General features: G+C 36.3%; 1 protein-coding gene across 5 annotated transcripts in view; it reads left to right on the top strand.

Annotated features, from left to right (window-relative positions):
- Positions 1–17,646, top strand: part of TRPC6 (transient receptor potential cation channel subfamily C member 6) — a 116,494-nt gene extending 98,848 nt beyond the window's left edge. For 3 of the 5 annotated variants that reach the window (XM_079930596.1, XM_079930598.1, XM_079930597.1), the window contains 8 exons: positions 640–873; positions 3,250–3,514; positions 4,753–4,948; positions 5,750–5,953; positions 7,614–7,688; positions 14,989–15,072; positions 16,541–16,616; positions 17,314–17,646. In XM_079930596.1, coding sequence (XP_079786722.1) covers positions 640–873; positions 3,250–3,514; positions 4,753–4,948; positions 5,750–5,953; positions 7,614–7,688; positions 14,989–15,072; positions 16,541–16,616; positions 17,314–17,465 — 1,286 coding nt within the window. In that variant the 3' untranslated portion in view covers positions 17,466–17,646. Of the gene's footprint in view, positions 1–639; positions 874–3,249; positions 3,515–4,752; positions 4,949–5,749; positions 5,954–7,613; positions 7,689–8,383; positions 8,622–14,988; positions 15,073–16,540; positions 16,617–17,313 lie in introns of those variants that run through there. The other 2 variants (XM_079930599.1, XM_079930600.1) reach the window with 2 other exon arrangements.
- Positions 17,647–17,938: the final 292 nt, after the last annotated feature.

Here is a 17,938-nt window from a genome sequence, read left to right as displayed (position 1 = left end):
CAGGAAATCCTTGAGCCAAAGTCAGCCATCAAAGGAGTCCCATGTCTCTGAAGAAGGACTGCCCTCAGTCACTACTGGGGAGCAGCCCATGGGAAGCATGGCCTTAGGGCAAAAGTGGCAGTAGTTTTCAGAATGCTGTAGCTGAGGCCCATGGCCAATTAAATTCCTGTAGTTGGAGGTCTGGGAGGTACATTCCTGTGGCCACTATCCCATGGTAATTAAAATATCATATGAAATGGCTGCATAATATCCCATATGTAGAAGTCCCATGGTTACTTCTATTTTGAGTGTGTGAATGTGGGTGTGTTTGTATGGTTTGATTGTTATAAAGAACCCTACACTGAACATCTTATTAATGTATTTTTATGTATAGAATTAATGGATCAAATCATGTTTGATCCATTGAATCAAACATTGAATGCCCTTGATGAAATTTGTCACATTGCTATAAGGTAATGCACTGATATTGTTGGACTCTAGGATTTGTGGGGACAAGATAATTATGGCTGGATGGGTGGGATGAGGCCAAATTTTGAAGGGTTTTGAATATCAGCCTGAGATCTTTCAAATTTATTGTTTTATTGAAGAGCCAAGGCTGGAATGAAGTTGGATTGATATTTTAACCTCTTTCTAATACAGGCATGATATGGACTGAATGTAAAGAAATTTGGACTCAAGGCCCCAAGGAGTACTTGTTTGAGTTGTGGAATATGCTTGATTTTGGAATGTTGGCAATCTTTGCAGCATCATTCATTGCAAGATTCATGGCATTTTGGCATGCTTCCAAAGCCCAGAGCATTATTGATGCAAATGATACTTTGAAGGATTTGACAAAAGTCACATTGGGAGACAATGTGAAATACTACAATTTGGGTGAGTTTATAGGACACAGTCAATGTAAGTTTATAAAATGCAGAATTTTCTTATAAAAGTACACATCAGTAACAGTTTGATTACTACTCAGCTCTCATAAAATTGTTGGTCAGTTTCCAGCTTCTTTAGAGTATCTGTATCTGAAGAAGCATGCTTTCTACCTCTTCCCTTGATATTTCTTCTGGCTGGAAACCTCTTTTAATCACAAGAATCATCTCACTTTATCTCTGGGATTAATTGGCTAACCACCAAACTTCATTGAGAATGCCTGTATTATGTCTTGGATTTATTTTTTTCCTCTTGTCCATTAAAAATAGTATACATTTAAGTACTATTTCCATTTAAGGCATATAAACTATTTGAAAGCACAGGAATCATTGGAGGCTCTAGAGGGCCCCCAATAAATAACACCACTTTTTCTCACCCAGTCTTTGAAACTAGATAACAGATAAAACCAAAAGCGAACACGGAGGCCAGATCATCACCTCTAATAATGACAAAGTTCAGGGTGGATGACATAATTCTGAGTTTATTAGCTAGCCGGCTCAGTAATATTGAACCTCAGGCTTAGGCAGATGTATGGACAGGGCAGTCTTCCTCAAAGAGGGGTATGGCAGCAAGTGTCTGATCATGTGAGATTCCCCCATGGAAGAACAGAGGAAAATTCTCAAGAAAAAAGAGGGCAGAGCTGAACCAAGTATGCTCAGTTTCCACCCCAGTTTAGTAATCAGATAAGTCATTCCACCTCCCCAGGAGGAAAGTGACTAAGTGATAGAAATAGATTCAGTTATTTACTTAGGGAAAATCTCTCCTTGTAGAAACCTAGAGTGGGGAAAACAGATTCTCTTTGAATACTTATTTCAAATCCTCTGTTAAGATGTCAGTTAACAGTCAATTGACATCTCTATGGGTTTTACTGGCTATATCACATAGGGATTTCTTTTTTATTATTTCTTTTTAATATTTCTTTTAATATTTAATTAACAACTTTTAGTGCATAATGTAAGGCTTCTATATATTGTACAGTACAGGGAATGTAGCCGTTATTTTATAACAAAAATTTTTATTATATGGAATTTTAAAGTCAGAACTATCTATTTATATATTGTACTTATATTCAAAGTGCTATAAAAAAAGAAAGTGCTTTTATTAGTTTACTGTACCCTTTCCTGATTCCACTTCTCAGCAAATAAGCAAATAAAAATTTATAATTATATTTTTCCTCTTTCCTACACACTGCTTTTCTTCATAATGGTTTCTTAATTAGGTTTTTGATGACCTGATGTAATAATGCCAGAAGAACTCATAAGTGAATAATTACTACATTTTTATGATAAAAATAGACTTGAGTGACCAATATAAATTACTTTAGTAAGTTTAAGTAACTCCAAAAGCCCCAAATTACATTATAGTGTAATTACAGTTTAAAATTAAATAATGATATCATGTATTTAGGGCCTTCTTTTCTTTTATTATAGTTTAAGATTAAATAGTAAATGCTATCATTTAGTTAGTGCCAAGCAGTTTCTAAACACTGAATGTATGTTGACTTACTGGATTCTCACAACAGATGACAGAGGTAGAAGCAGTATTATCTCATTTTTAAAGAGGGGAAAATAAAACTAAGATAAGTAATTTGTACCAGTTCTTCCAGCTGATTTTAGATAGATAGATAGATAGATAGACAGGTAGGTATTGGAATTTTTACATATGCTGAGTCCACAGTTTGTACTCTTTTTTTTTTTAACATTTTTATTGGAGTATAATTGCTTTACAGTGGTGTGTTAGTTTCTGCTTCATAACAAAGTGAATCAGTTATACATATACATATATCACCATATCCCCTCCCTCTTGCGTCTCCCTGCCTCCCACACTCCCTATCCCACCCTTCTAGCTGGTCACAAAGCACTGAGCTGATCTCCCTGTGCTATGCGGCTGCTTCCCACTAGCTATCTATTTTACATTTGGTAGTGTATACATGTCCATATATACACTACCACTCTCTCACTTTGTCCCAGCTTACCCTTCGCCTTTCCCGTGTCCTCAAGTCCATTCTCTAGTAGGTCTGCGTCTTTATTCCTGTCTTGCCCCTAGGTTCTTCATGACCATTTTTTTTTTTTTTAGATTCCATATATATGTGTACTCTTAACCATTATGCTATACCCTATGGAAAACTTCCAGCAAACCAGGGGCATAATTTTCTCAGTAAATTCAGAAGTTCAAATACACCTGACACTTAAAGAAGCCCTTTAAGATAAAAGACTTCCGTCAGGAACTGGATTGCTAATGTAATTTTATTTCTACCCCAGAAAAGAAGTTACCTAAGTAAAAAACTTAAATAAACTCACCATAACACTTGTCTTTCCTTTCTCCTAGCCAGGATAAAGTGGGACCCCTCTGATCCTCAAATTATATCTGAAGGTCTTTATGCAATTGCTGTAGTTTTAAGTTTCTCCAGAATAGCCTACATTTTACCAGCAAATGAAAGCTTTGGACCTCTGCAGATATCACTTGGAAGAACAGTGAAAGACATCTTCAAGTTCATGGTCATATTCATCATGGTGTTTGTGGCCTTTATGATTGGAATGTTCAACCTCTATTCCTACTACATTGGTGCAAAGCAAAACGAAGCCTTCACAACGTATGTGCTTTCAGATATTTTGATCATGGAGATCATCGATTAAATAAATGTTAGCTTAACAGTGTTCATATGCGTCCATGGCATAAATAATGTTTTGGTAAAGACTTCATCTCCAGTTACTCTTTAGCAAAATGAGAGGATTTTAAAATGGGTTGGAAGAACTCAATAATGTAGGCAACCTCTGTAATATTAAGTAATTATAGCTAACATTTTTAAGGCTAGGAACTACCTCACACACATCATTTTATTATCTCTGTTTCAGAAGAAAAAAAGGAGACTGAAGTTCAGAAAAGTTAAATGATGTGCTGAACACTGCGTAGCTGCTAATAGATAGAAAAGCCAGGACATAGTCCCTTGTCCACTATAACATCTGTGCTCTTCACTGCTGTGTCCTTCTGCTTACTACAGACTCCTGGGATGCTGACTATGAGAACAGCTGCTTCCTAATTCAATTTGTTGGATCTTATCACTGAGACAATCCAATTTATCAATAGTGACAAGAGTTTTAACTTATGTTCACCATAGACACATGTTTTTTATAAAGTGTGTTTGGAATACATTATTCAAATGTTAGGTATTCAGTGTTACAATAAGTATTGACTGAAGCATAACCTATTACCCATATTCCTGTAAAGTTCAGTTTATGAGAGAAATTAAACCACCTGGGCTAAGCAGAGGGGCTTAGTTTAAGGTCAATAATTATGCTTAAAGCATTGAAATTCCTATGTAAGACATGTCAGTGATTTTGGTAACATCGGCTTATTTATATTGTCATATTTTCCTTAAGACACCTTTAAGACACATAATATTGTAATCTTTTTATTGGAAATTAGTGGAAGTATAGATGAGCAGGAAACCCAAAAGGACTCTAACAGATAGCATTATCTTTTATTAAGTAATACATTTAACACTTCCATTGCCACAACTATGGATTATTTAAATGTTAATATCTGTGGTTATGTAATTATGCTAGCATTTACTGAGTGCTTATTATGTTCCAGATAGTGAGCTATGTGCTTCATATACACAATATTTCCTCATCCTTGCAACAATCCTAGAAATAAATAATTATTGTACCCATTTTATAGAAAAGAAAAATGAGGCTCAGGGAAGTAAAGAGTTTTCTCATGAATATCTAATAATTTTCAAAGACACTAAATCAACTCACTTTTATTATGGTACCATTTTTGTTTATTTGTACACTTTATCATTTCCTTTCTCTCCTTCTTTTTCACCAGAGTGGAAGAGAGTTTTAAGACACTGTTTTGGGCTATATTTGGACTTTCTGAAGTGAAATCAGTGGTCATCAACTATAATCACAAATTCATTGAAAACATCGGTTATGTTCTTTATGGAGTCTATAATGTTACAATGGTTATTGTTTTGCTAAATATGTTAATTGCAATGATCAACAGTTCATTCCAGGAAATTGAGGTATAATCTCTATACATTTGTATACTATGTGCTGCATGTTTTAACTATTCCAGGGATCAACTCAGCATTGGTGGTGACAGTATAGACTGCTTTCCATCTGTTCTTTCCCTTTTTACATACTTCTTTATTTACTATATATACTGTAGAGAATATCTATATTTTTGTATACTTTATATACAAGGAATCTAGAAAATTTTAATGTTTTGCTTCCAAACACAATATCTATGGGTGTGGTGGGATAGTAAGGCGTAAGGATGAGAAATGATGTATGATTTGTTATTATTATTTACAAACTCTTTAGAAATACTATATCAGCATGAATTTATACTTTATTTTAAAAGTTATTGCTTCCGAATACCACTATTCTCCAAATCTTGTTTTGAGTGATGTTCAGAATTGACACTTTCTCAAACTCAGAGTGATAGTGTACATCTTTATTCCAGAAATCTTGGTCTGTCTCCCAAATTAATCAAAGTAGTGATCTGTTGCAGAATAAAAAAGTGAATAATTTTTCATAGTGTTTTCTCAAATGTAGGAAAATGCATTTATATCTTTCAATGTATTTATAAACACATGCAAGTTTTGAGATCTATAGATCTATAAGCCTGATAAAATTTTAGGCAGATTTAGGAAAGAGTGTGTGAATAGTACCTTAACATTTTTGAAAAAATCTTGGAGTGGTCTTTGGGGCCTGAGAGTATTGTAGGCACCATTACTTCCATCTAGTCACGCAATGTTAGAAGCATCCCAGTAATTCTTTTTACGCATTTCCTTGCTGAACTGTCATATGTATTTGTATAGGATGATGCTGATGTGGAGTGGAAATTTGCAAGGGCCAAACTTTGGTTTTCCTACTTTGAGGAAGGAAGAACTCTTCCTGTTCCCTTCAACCTGGTGCCAAGTCCAAAGTCCCTGTTTTATCTCCTACTGAGGCTTAAAAAATGGATTTCTGAGCTGTTCCAGGGCCATAAAAAAGGTTTCCAGGAGGATGTGGAAATGAACAAGGTGATTTGACTTGATAATTTAAAATTATATTTTTAAATGCTGAAACCATTATAACCACTGTGCCACATCCCTTTATAAAGAAGCAGTCTGTGATGACATGTCCATCCATTCCCAAATGTAGTCACTTAGCTCAGAGCAGTCCTTTGGCTTGTGTCTGTTTATTAGGAGAACACTGGGCATTTCTGCTTAAAAATATAAGAAAAATTCATGAAATATAACTAAAATAATGTACTACATTATCTGGAGTGGGTACTGAAAGGGAGAGCTATTCTGGGCCCCATTTTTGCTGTTGTGGCTACATGTCCCTCACTTCACCTTCAATTTATACAGCTAGGTATATTTATATACTTCAATTTATACAGCTTCCATTTTTTGCATGTTCAATTTATACAGCTAGCTGATTATGACTTGGGGGAATCTGACAGACAAGTAAGTCGTACATTGAAAAGTTCAGAAATCAATTGATCACATGTAATATGGGAGACCAGGTTTGGCGTTAAGTAGTTCAAGAAAGAAATATCTAAGGAGACTAATTGGAAACAGTAATCCCATGAGGCAGTACCATCTTAAGAAGCCATGAAAGAGAAGAGGTCTACTGCTTAGATGAAGGAGTAGAACAATCACAGTGGGTTTAGAAATGTGTGGAGCATGTGGAATGCTGTGTGGAATGCATGGGGGTGGGGAGGTTACTCTCAGCAGGGAACTCTGCAGGGGACAGAACTCTATATCCAGAAGGAGCACTGAGGGACTAGATGCCTCCAGAGGAGGAGGGCCAGGAAGGGAACAGGTGTGGATATGGTGTCATATTATGGGGACGTGAAGGAGCTGGCTGCTTCCAATTCCCAATTTTAATGAGGAAGCACATTTAATTTTCTCTTCAAAAATAGGAAGAGAGGCAATGGGCAAAAGTTGCAAATAGTTCATTTTTAGTTCTATGTAAATAAAATTTGTAACAACAAGATCTGCCCAACAGAGTGGTGGGCTGTCCTGTGAAATAGTGAGCTCCCCATCTTTGCAGGTAATCAATAAATGTTGGCTAACCAACATTAGGAATTTATAGGTTTTCCTACACTGGTGAGCGACTGAGCCAAATGATTGTAAAAGTTCCTTGCAGCTATAAGATTCTATTATTGAATGATTTGCTACTTACTATGTGAGATTCTCAAGTTAAGCTCCCAGAGCTCCAATTTCCTCAACTGTAATATGGGAATAAAAATTGCATCTACATCATGAAAATCAAATCAGATAAATATGTAAAAGTGCTTTGAGAATTCTAAAGCCCTCTTTAAATGTATTATCATTATTTTGTATAGGAATTTTGGAAAAATATGCCATCTTTGGTGCTCTCCCAAATGTATAACTTACAGAACTCAGTGTGTTGAGTGGCAAAAATTTCCCTCACTTTACTTAATGTTATTAAGTGTGTAGTTTACAGGTGCGATTAGAGCTGCAACCCAAGACAATTCAGTCTCCAAAAGGAAATGTCCAAGTACTCACCAAAGGGAAGACCTGAATAAGAATATGTTTCTCTCATTGAAACTTGCTGGAGAATTGGACCAGATGGCTTTTAGAATATGGAATAAAGAAAGAGTGAAATTCGTTTTATAATTCCCAATGTAAAATTAGTGATTGTACCTATTTTACTCTCTATCTTTAAAAGAGAAATGAAGAAAAGAAATTTGGAATTCTGGGAAGTCATGAAGACCTTTCAAAATTATCACTTGACAAAAGACAGGTAAGATCACATTTGAAAATATGAAACCACGAGTAGGTTCAGGCTTTCTACTCAGAGAAAAGGACAGATGTTCAGAAGCAATTTCAAGAAACAGTAGACACATTAAAGAATTAACAATTTAACAATGCTCAAAGAATCTGTTATTGAGAAGTAAAAATAAGCCTGTGTCCTGTTAATCAGCAAAAAGAATTACATGGCTGTTTAAGACAGATAGTAAACAAGTATACTGGGGTACTTATGGGTGATGGAATATAGAAATTGTGATGTAAAGAAGGGAAAATTGAAACAATAGGGACCTGATGGAGATATAATTAACTTAATTCTCGGCAGCTCAGGTGGAGATTACGCACACCTAACAGAGCTGCATTATTTGTCAGTAATCGAGAAGCTGTCACAAAAAGGCACCCTGAGAATTTAATGGCTCCTGTCGTCAGCCCAGTTTATAATGAGCAATGTACCCTGGAGCTGCATCAGCTCCGTAATTTGGAGCGGCAAAATCCCTGATGCTGAGGACTTTTGCTTCATTCTGGCAGCAGGCACATAGTAGGGATACAATAAATGCATGTTGCTGAGGGAAATTTTGAGTGAATTCATTAGGAGAAGGCAGTGTATCCGGTGGGACTAGCATTCAGTTGCACATATCATGGTGTTTTCAACAAGACAGTTGTTTTTCCCTCTCTCATTTAACTCTCCAGAGTTGGCAGTACAGGACTGTTGCCAGGAGTGAGTCTCTCTGATTCTCCTGGATTTTTTTGTCATAGTCAGATGCAAGATGACACCTTCACCTCCAGACATCACACCCACTTTTCAGGCATGAAGAAGGAATGGGGCAAAGGAAAAGTGGGCTCCTAGCTGAATCACCCTCAGAGATGCCTCCCAACAATTTCTGTTATTATATCTCATTAGACAGAACTCTGCTACAGGGCCACCCCATGGGACACAAATGCCAAGGAGGGATGCTATTTTGTTTTGCTTTTAAGCCAAGTATGTTACCTCCTCCAACAAAATAGGAATACTCTTATGTATTGATATAGTATTGATATAGCCAGATCATTGAACCAAGTAGTCAGAAGATTGGGATCTCATCTTATCTCTGCCCCTTTAGCAATTCGTTTGACTTCTCTGAACCTTAATTTCCTCATCTACAAGATAGGAATGATCAAGTTGTACAGCCCATCACACAAAATCGTTGAGAGGATTCAGTTGATGCTTTGTAAATCACAAACACTATTATACAAATAGTGAAGTACTTGTTATAAAGAAGCAGCTTTTTGTCATTTGGTTATGAATAACTCAATAAAAATTTTTCAAAAATAGGTCAGTGTGAGTTGGATTTTATAGTTTTCCAGTAAGAAATTACTTGTGCTGAAAGTATGATGAATGCATGATAACAATAAAGCGTTGGACAAATATGAGAAAAATTCAAGGGGGATCAACATGGCTTTTTTCTTTATGATAGAAACTATAGTGTCTTTCAAATCAAATAATTTTATTTTCTTTAGAGTTTCTCAAAAAATGTGGAAACTTAAAATTTGTTTTAATCATCTGGAAAATACATTTTATATTTTTTAAACATAGCTTGGATTACTCTACACTTTCCGATAGCACATATTTCAATCCCAGGCGAAAGCAAATTCTTTAACAGCAATACGAAGCCTCTGGTATCTGATCACAGTGGTAGATCGATGAAATGTTGATTCCAATGTCAGCTGAACCTTCTAGAGACCCTTTTGAGAGACTGTTTATTGTGGCAGCCATGGGAATGTACGGCTCATGTTTTCTTTCGAGAGAGAGCCTGCTTCAAGGAGTTCGGTCAGCTGACAGCCTCCGGCTGCAGCATCTTTGGGATCCCCTCAGCTTTCCTGCCATGGCCATGCTCTTTAGGTCCCAGATAGTTCAAGCCAACACAGGACCTCTCTTGGGGCATTCTGCACCGCAGCTCCCCGTTGGGCTGGCTGACTTTCCCAGACAATCTTACTACCTTTCCCTCTTTCCCAGGTGAGCCGTGCCTCACGGTCTGGGAGCTTTTTATGCCTTCTGCTGCCACTTCCCATTATCTTTCACAGGCATAATTCTGAATACATCTCATATTTCTCACTTTGTCTTGGCATTTGATTCCTAGAGGACCAAATCAACACAAGTGTCTATTTTCCCTTACTATTTAAGCTTGTGGTGAACAAAACTGAGGCATATTTCACATAGCTTGCTTTTGCTTGATACATTAACTATATTCCTGAGAAAATGTTTTTTAAAGCAACCATTTATAGTTCCAATCAGTTTTGCCTGTTGCTGTGTGTTTTCCTTAACCCATTTGCATGGCTTTTGTTCATTCTTTTTCATAAAGTCTATGTCTAAAATGGCACAGTTAAGTTTCTATTTTGCTGGGGTCTTCTTTCTTGGCTCCTTGAAAGTTAAAGTGGTTAGGTCGCACAAACCTTCCTTCACATCTGCTTCCTTCACATCTGCTCCACGGACACTATATAAATCAGTCAGATGAGCCATATAAAAATACTTTTTAGCACATCTATTTATTATCTTTAATCATCTCCTTCAGCTCCGAGTATCACTGACTTTGGTGGTTAGCATTAGCTTTTCGGACATATAGTCTGAAAGGACAGCATACATTAATATTCAGTCTCTGCCATACTGTATTACATGTGTAAACCTGAAAATGCCAAATAACTTCTTGAATATTTGCTCTGTTCTAGCTCTAGAACAGATCCCCTTCAAGTAGTCAGTTTCAGAGCAGGTTTTACATGCCATGGACCATAGGCAAGTATGGAGCGTAAATGTTATTTTAGGATTTGGGGTCCATTCTGTACTGGATTGAATGAGATGTGGAGATTTTTTTGTTTTAGCAGTTACATATCCAGGAACTATGTCCTTTAGCTTCTAATTAGGTCAGGGGCTTTCTTTTTAGTCATCTGATGAACCAGTTATATAATATAGTGGTTCCAATTTGTTACTATCACCAGGGTCACTTCAACAGATGAATTTGTACAAATTACCCATCCTCTTCTCCGGGTCTATAGAGTTAAAATCTCTGGCCATTGGGCCTGGAAATGTGCATTTTAATTAGTACTTAGGAGATTCTAATGCTTATCTGGGTATGGGAATCACTGAATATTTCATTCCCTGGATGACTTAGTCATGGACATGAGCACATCAGTAAAAAGCAATATTCAGCAAAGTGTCTCCAAAAGAAATAGAGCAGATTAAAACTAACCATGAAATAGGCCTAAAGCCACATAGTAGATAATTATCCTTCTGTACAATAATAATAGCTGTTGACACTTGTACAACATCTACTATGTCAAGCTACACACCTTATCTCTTTAATCCTCATATTAACTCTAGAAGGTAGGTAATATTATTTTCCCTATTTTATACATGAGAAACCTTTGGTTAACAGAGGTGAAATGACTTGCTCAAAGTCCCACTTCAGACACATGACAGAGCCAGAATTCAAATCCATATCTGTTTGATTTCAAGCAAGAGCTTTTACAAGCACTGTACCACATGGTTTCATGTCATATGTGCACCCCCTGCTGACTGATCATATTTCCTCTACATTTTCAGTTCATTGCTTTGATCCCTGCCTCAGACCCCTCAACGTGGGGAATGGGAGACTGACTCCTAGTACTATGTCCAACAACATAAAAAATTCCCAAGCCTGAGGCTTACTTGTTATTCTTAATGAATAACAAACAAGTTATTTAGTGTTCCTCACTCTAATCCTACAATGAAGCTGCAGCAAGGTAAGAAATGCTAATATCAAACTAATTACTAGGATTAAAAAAGAAAAGAAACATAAAGAATGCAGGAAATGCGGTAGAAGGTATGGGGGAAAAAAAGGACAGGCAGTGCTTTATTCAGAATCAGAGTGTGTATTTGCATTACACAGGAAGAAAGCTTATTACACTCAGTCCTTCCTGCTTCTACTCAACAAGCTCCCCTTTCCCACTCCCATCACATTATGCGTCAGTGCCATCTATAAATGTCCAAATCACTAAGGTTTAAATGCTATTCATATTGCCAACTGAATTCCCTTGACTTCCCAGTCTATTTTAGTAGCTGTACATCAAAACAAATATAAATTAGAATTTTCTGCCACCAAGTGGTAATAATGCTTCTTTGCACCATTGGGTAAGTTTCTTCTTACATATTACTCCTTTGTGTTATTAAATTTTTAAACATGTATTTGTTGAATACCTACTATAGATCAGAAACTGTTTAGAAATTTTTGCTAAATAAATGTTATATTTGCATCCAAATTCATACTTCAGATTTAGAGCAGAACTCTTCACATAAAAGTGATCCAAATTAATTTGTAACTGTTTAGTCATATACCATTTAACTATACTAGTGGTTCCCACTGAGAGGTAATTTTGATTCCACATTACCAGCAGTCCAGGGTGCATTTGTAATACCTGGAGACTTTTTTGGTTGTCACAACTAGAGAAGGGAACTGTTATTGGCATCTAGGGTATCAAGGCCATGGGTGCTGGCAAACATTGTACAATGTACTGGAAGCCCCCCACAATAAAGAATTACCCAGCCCAAAGTGTCAAAAATGTTGCAGTTGAGAAATCCCAGACTCTACCCATTGGGTGCGTGCAAAGAGGAGCTGTGTGTTATAAAACTGTATGACACACTGTAGCTGTAGTCATTGACACGTCAAGATCTACAATCTGGAAAATCTACAATTATACCCATTCTCAAATGAACAGAAAACTGTTTTCTGGCTTTCCTGGTACTGTTACCTCTTCTGTGTCATCCAGGGTATTAATTTGTAAGTCATCTGCCTCAGACCTTAAAACCATGTTTCAGATTTATCTTTCCCATGTGGTTGAGCTGCAGCCAATTGGTTCATGAACTTGTATTGTACATGTCTTGTATAGCAAGTTGTTCAGAAACCAGGTGAACTCTATTAGTGACCCGAAAGCACTTCTCCCTTCATTCATTCACCAATCAACAACTTTTGAGCACTTACCATCTGCGGGACAGCGATGGCTCTTAAGGCACTGAGATAAACTAAACAAAGTCCCTCCTTCTGTAGAGCCCAGGAGGATGTAGACAATAACCATGTAAACAAGCCAGTGAATAAAGTAATTAGCAATTGTGAAGCATGTTTTGAAGGGTACAAAAGGCCTAGCTTGCTCAAGATCTATTTTCATGGGGTAGGCAGAGAAAGCCATTTGAGGAGCTTATGTGTTGAGCTAAACTCCAGAGGATCAGACAAAGCAAGTCAGACAGGCAAAGAGCCAGGAAAAGAGTGTTTCAGGAATTGGGAATAACAAACATTAAATTAGAAAAGAGCAAATGAAAAAAAGCCTGCATAGTGTTCATATAATATTAAATTTACAAAAAAGGATGATTGCCATAGGCATGGTGGGTTGTGGAGCTGCCTTAATTTGGAATGACCGGCACGAGTATTAAGGTCCACACATTCATCTCTAAAAAACTCTCAAAGAAGTATAATTTTTCACTTTCTTTTTTTCCATGAACACCATTTGGATGTGTTAGTGGCCTCTAACAAAAGAAGGAGACATCAAATTAATGATTTGCCACCATGAGGCTGTGCATTCATGAAGAGATGGACGTGATGCACACAAAGATTCCCTTTGCCTGGATCCTTTTGCTCTGATTATGAACCTGTCCTCACCCTCCATGCTTTATCATAAAAACTGGGGGATGGAAGTGATGACTCTGGTCATCATGTTTAATGATGTCTTTAAAGCATAAATCATAGTTTGAAATCCAGGAATCATATCTAATATATTAAATATCATTATATTTTATAATATTATAAAAATAAATGATTATGTAATTTGAAAATAAACATTAAAATATGTTGAAGTTTGCATTTGTTTCACGAATTCATAAATTAGTAGGACTTGAAGGACTGTAGAGGTCAACTAGGGCATTCCCTTCACTGTCAGAAGAGATTGTAGGGTTTCAGCTTCTCACCTATTATCCCACAGCTAACTTGTGGCAGAGCCAGATTTGAGTTTTCAGGTTTCTGTCAAGTGCTCTTCTACAGAACCCAAGCTGCCTCTGGTTAATTTGGTCAATTGTACAATTTTATCTTAATTTTTTAAAAGTTAATATAAAGTTAAAAAAAATACGGACATTTTGCTGACATTATTAGAGAGGGTGAAATAAAAGGCAAATAACTACATGGAAAAGGATGCTATCTAAACAATATCTTCACAATGAATATGAATCTTGTCAGCCTTGCCATACTTTTCCCATTATTATAACTCAGCTAGATCATAGTTATTTATGTTATTCATTAAATACTCAGAACATAGCACAGCACCTTATATATAGAGGTCACTCACACATACCTGTTTAATGGATGAATGTGTGCATAGCTGCTTGAATTCAGCATGTGGCCATTTAAAGCATCAATGCATTGAAGTCAAGGATTTTAATTGAGTCTCATCGAGCTTTACCTGTAGCAACTTAGATGTCATTGGGAAATATAAATCATGGTTGTCTTAGTAGATAGTCTTGAAGTTTCTTCTCCCCTGGAAAAGAGTTTTGCACCCCCAAAAATGTATATTTGGAGATGCTGTGTTTTGCTCAATTTCTCCTACTTATTTCTTTGTAAAACCAATTTTTTCCCTTTAGAAAATGCCTTAAAGAGGTTTTTAATCATCCTCTTATCATGTTAATATGGTACTTTACCACCTCTCTTGCAGATTACTTTCCTTGTTATTTTCCTATTCAAGCAAATGTATTATTTGAAAAGTGCTGCCCAGATAGGATACTATATATATCCTAAAATTCAAATGGTTTATTAGTGCTTTCTTGGCACCTGAATCCTATCCTACAACAAAGTCTTGCCCTGGTGTTTCTTCAGGAGTCTTAGCACAGTCTCTACTGCAGGTGTGGATGGTGTAGTCAATCATGCTGGACTGTGGATCCCTCATCAATGGACTTCTGAGATCACCACCGTTATTTTCTCAACTTGTTTGCCTCTTCCTCCACCAAGGGTGTATCTGTGGGAATGTTAAAACATGACTCTCATGACAAAATGATTGATAGCCACAAAGTCTACGAGTGTCCTCAGACAACCTCTAATAGACACTGAGAGGCTGAACACACCTAAAGTGTCTATGATTTGTCTTGGAAGACAGAATATTAAGCAAATTAAGTTAAAATGGTACTATACATATAGAAAAGATTATTTATATATATGAGACTTAGTTCACATATATAACAATGAGATAAATATCATCACATTGAAAAAAAATTAAATGATAATCAATTTCTAATTCTTTTCAAAATACAGTTTGGACATAGTAAACAATCAAGCTTAAGAAGTTCAGAAGATTTCCAGTTAAACAGTTTCAGTAATCCTCCAAGACAATATCAGGTAAGCATTAATTTTTAAAGAAATAAGACTAGTTATTTGTAATATTTAGAAACTCAAACTATGTGATTAGTTAAGTGAAAATGAACTGTTATGATATTTTTCTCAATATCAAAATAATACACTAATTCAAAAAAATATTTATTGAGTAACTACCACGTACCATGCACTTTCTAAGTACTAGAGATATAGAAGCGAACGAAATAGATGAAGTCTTGCCATCATGGAACTTAGAGCCTACACGTTTATTGTAAAAAGCCTATCTTACTAATGTGAATTCTCCATTGTTGTTCTTTTCCAAGTTGTTTGGGTTATTCTGTTTCTTTGCCTTTCCATATAAATTTTAGAATTGATTGTGTATTCCAAAACTGTGACTGTGTTGAATCTATAGATCGATTTGAGTAGAATTGTTGTCCTAACTATATAAAGTCTTCCAATACATGAACACAGACACACACACAAAAAAAGTCTATCTTACAAAAAACATAAAGAAGAGAGTAAAAAACCCCACCACTGAGAAGTAAAGACTACTTACTGTTCGTGAATATTCTTCCAGATGATTATATGTATGTATATAATTTTACATATAGTTTAATATTATTATAGAAATGTATATGTAATATTATATAAATGAGTTAACAAGACTTATATAATGAATAATAGTTTTTCACTTCACAAAACATATATTCATATTAATTTTAATGGATGTACTATATTCCTTTGTACAAATAAATAATCCTCTATTGATGGACATTTAAGGGTTTTTTTTTTTTCACTATTGTAAGTAGACTACTATGAACATACTTGTCCATGTACTTAATTACATCATTAGGATTAGTTCTTGAAAGTGGGATTTGACTATCATTTAGTTTAAGGTTTAGGTAGCAAGATTTGGTTTAGCTATATATCCACCCAGGACTTCCTGCATACTTGCTGAGTCTCTTACTTTTTATGAAAAATACATAGTAAAAGCAATATCCTCATGGTGGAAGCTCAAGTGCTAGAGAAATATTATTACATTGAAGCTAGCCATTCCTAAATTATTAACAAGTATAAAATCAAAACTGGCTCCATTTCTTTGTAATGGAGGGGAAAAGCCATAAATGAGGGCACATTTGCTTAACTTTCCATTTCCACGTGCAGAAGTGCACACCTCTGACCTGCCCAGCTGTTAAGGCTGTGTCTTGTTCTAACACTTTCAAGTAAAATACAAGCAATGAAGGATTAGATGTTTGCTCTGAACTTATTCTTTTCTCAAGAATTAACTTTTCAGTCATTAGTCCTGGTGATGTGAAAATTACTTTTAATATCTGGAGATAGTATGCATCCCCTACCAGATAAATCATCTTAATCTTTCATAGCTATCATTTCTGAAGTGTTTACTAAAGAGAGAAAAAATCAGACACTTATTCCAAATGAGTGATTTATCATGAACGTAAAACTAAGATGGATTTCTCTTTTCTCTGTCTAGAAAATAATGAAGAGGCTCATTAAAAGATATGTATTACAAGCCCAGATAGATAAGGAGAGTGATGAAGTGAATGAAGGTGAGTTGAACACAGGGACAAGTCAGCCCCTGAGCATAAGCCAGGACCTGGGGCCTGAGGCAGAGCTGAGGGAGAGCTGGAGAGATGGGCGTGGGAAGGGTGAGCTTCAACAGGAGAAGACAGGATCTCGCCAACCATCAGTATTGCTACACACTGGGGAAATAGGCTATGTCTCCGCAGTTGGGGGCAGATGACACTTGCTAGATATGTAACTACAGTCATCTCTTGGTATTCGTGGGAGGTTGTTTCCAGGACCTGTGTGGATACCAAAATCCATGGGTGCCCAAGTCCCTTATATAAAATGAAGTAACTACTACAGTCTACCCTCCGCCTCCGCACACCTAATACCCGAGGAGAGCGAACAGTGTTATATCCGTGGGGGGCTTGGAGGGAGAAGGAAGTGGTTGGGAATAGTAAGGGTCCATTGCCCCCAAACCCTGTAACATTTGCCACCAGTGTTTCCTTTCCACTGACTTCAGGAGGACGACGTTGTAAGTTTTCTCTATAATCTTTTCACTAACCAAAATACTGAGCTGAGAAAATAGAAACCTGCCCCCATTAAAAAGTGATTTCCTTTGAAGGGATTCAAAATACAGGTGTGTGTGGCATTAAGGCTCATTTCAATCTATCCCAGAATCACTACTTTCTCTGCATTACGTATTTACAATTGACTTCTTATCACTCTTGTTTTGCAAAGGGGAGTTGAAGGAAATTAAACAGGACATCTCAAGTCTCCGCTATGAACTTCTTGAAGAAAAAACTCAAAATTCAGAAGACTTGGCAGAACTTATTAGAAAACTTGGGGAGAAATTATCAATGAAACCAAATCAAGAGGAAAGCAATAGATAATGCAAAGTCTTTCTTTAAAATTCATATTTATTTGTCCACTTGAAGCCATGTTATTTTCTGATTTATTTTTTTAACTGGCAATATGACCAGCTTTTAGAGAAGAAAATGTTCAAAGATAACTTGGGTCATCCTATTATTTGGAACTCTACTATTTAATATTTTTGATGATTAAATTTCATTATTCAGGCTAAAGGTTGCAGATTATGATGAAAATTATTCCCAGTTGTTTGGTGCTTGTTGTGTAAACTGCTTTCTTGGGTACAACTATTGTGATGATGTGATTGCCATGTAGTGTTTGCCTGGGAATCATTTTAGCTGGCAGGGCAGACACACCATATTGTGGTATTTCCCTGATGGAGATATCAGGTACCTTCTTGCCTGCTCTATGGATCCCTTGCTGGTGACTTCCAGACTTGAAATCTAGAAAAAAACAATCTCTTGCCATTTAGAGAATACTGTTTAATCATCTACCC

The sequence above is a fragment of the Stenella coeruleoalba genome (genome assembly GCF_951394435.1).
Source record: "Stenella coeruleoalba genome assembly, chromosome: 8".
NCBI classification, from domain to species: Eukaryota; Metazoa; Chordata; class Mammalia; order Artiodactyla; family Delphinidae; genus Stenella; species Stenella coeruleoalba.
Note: the sequence above shows the minus strand (reverse complement) of the source record. Positions and strands in the feature narration are given on the sequence as shown.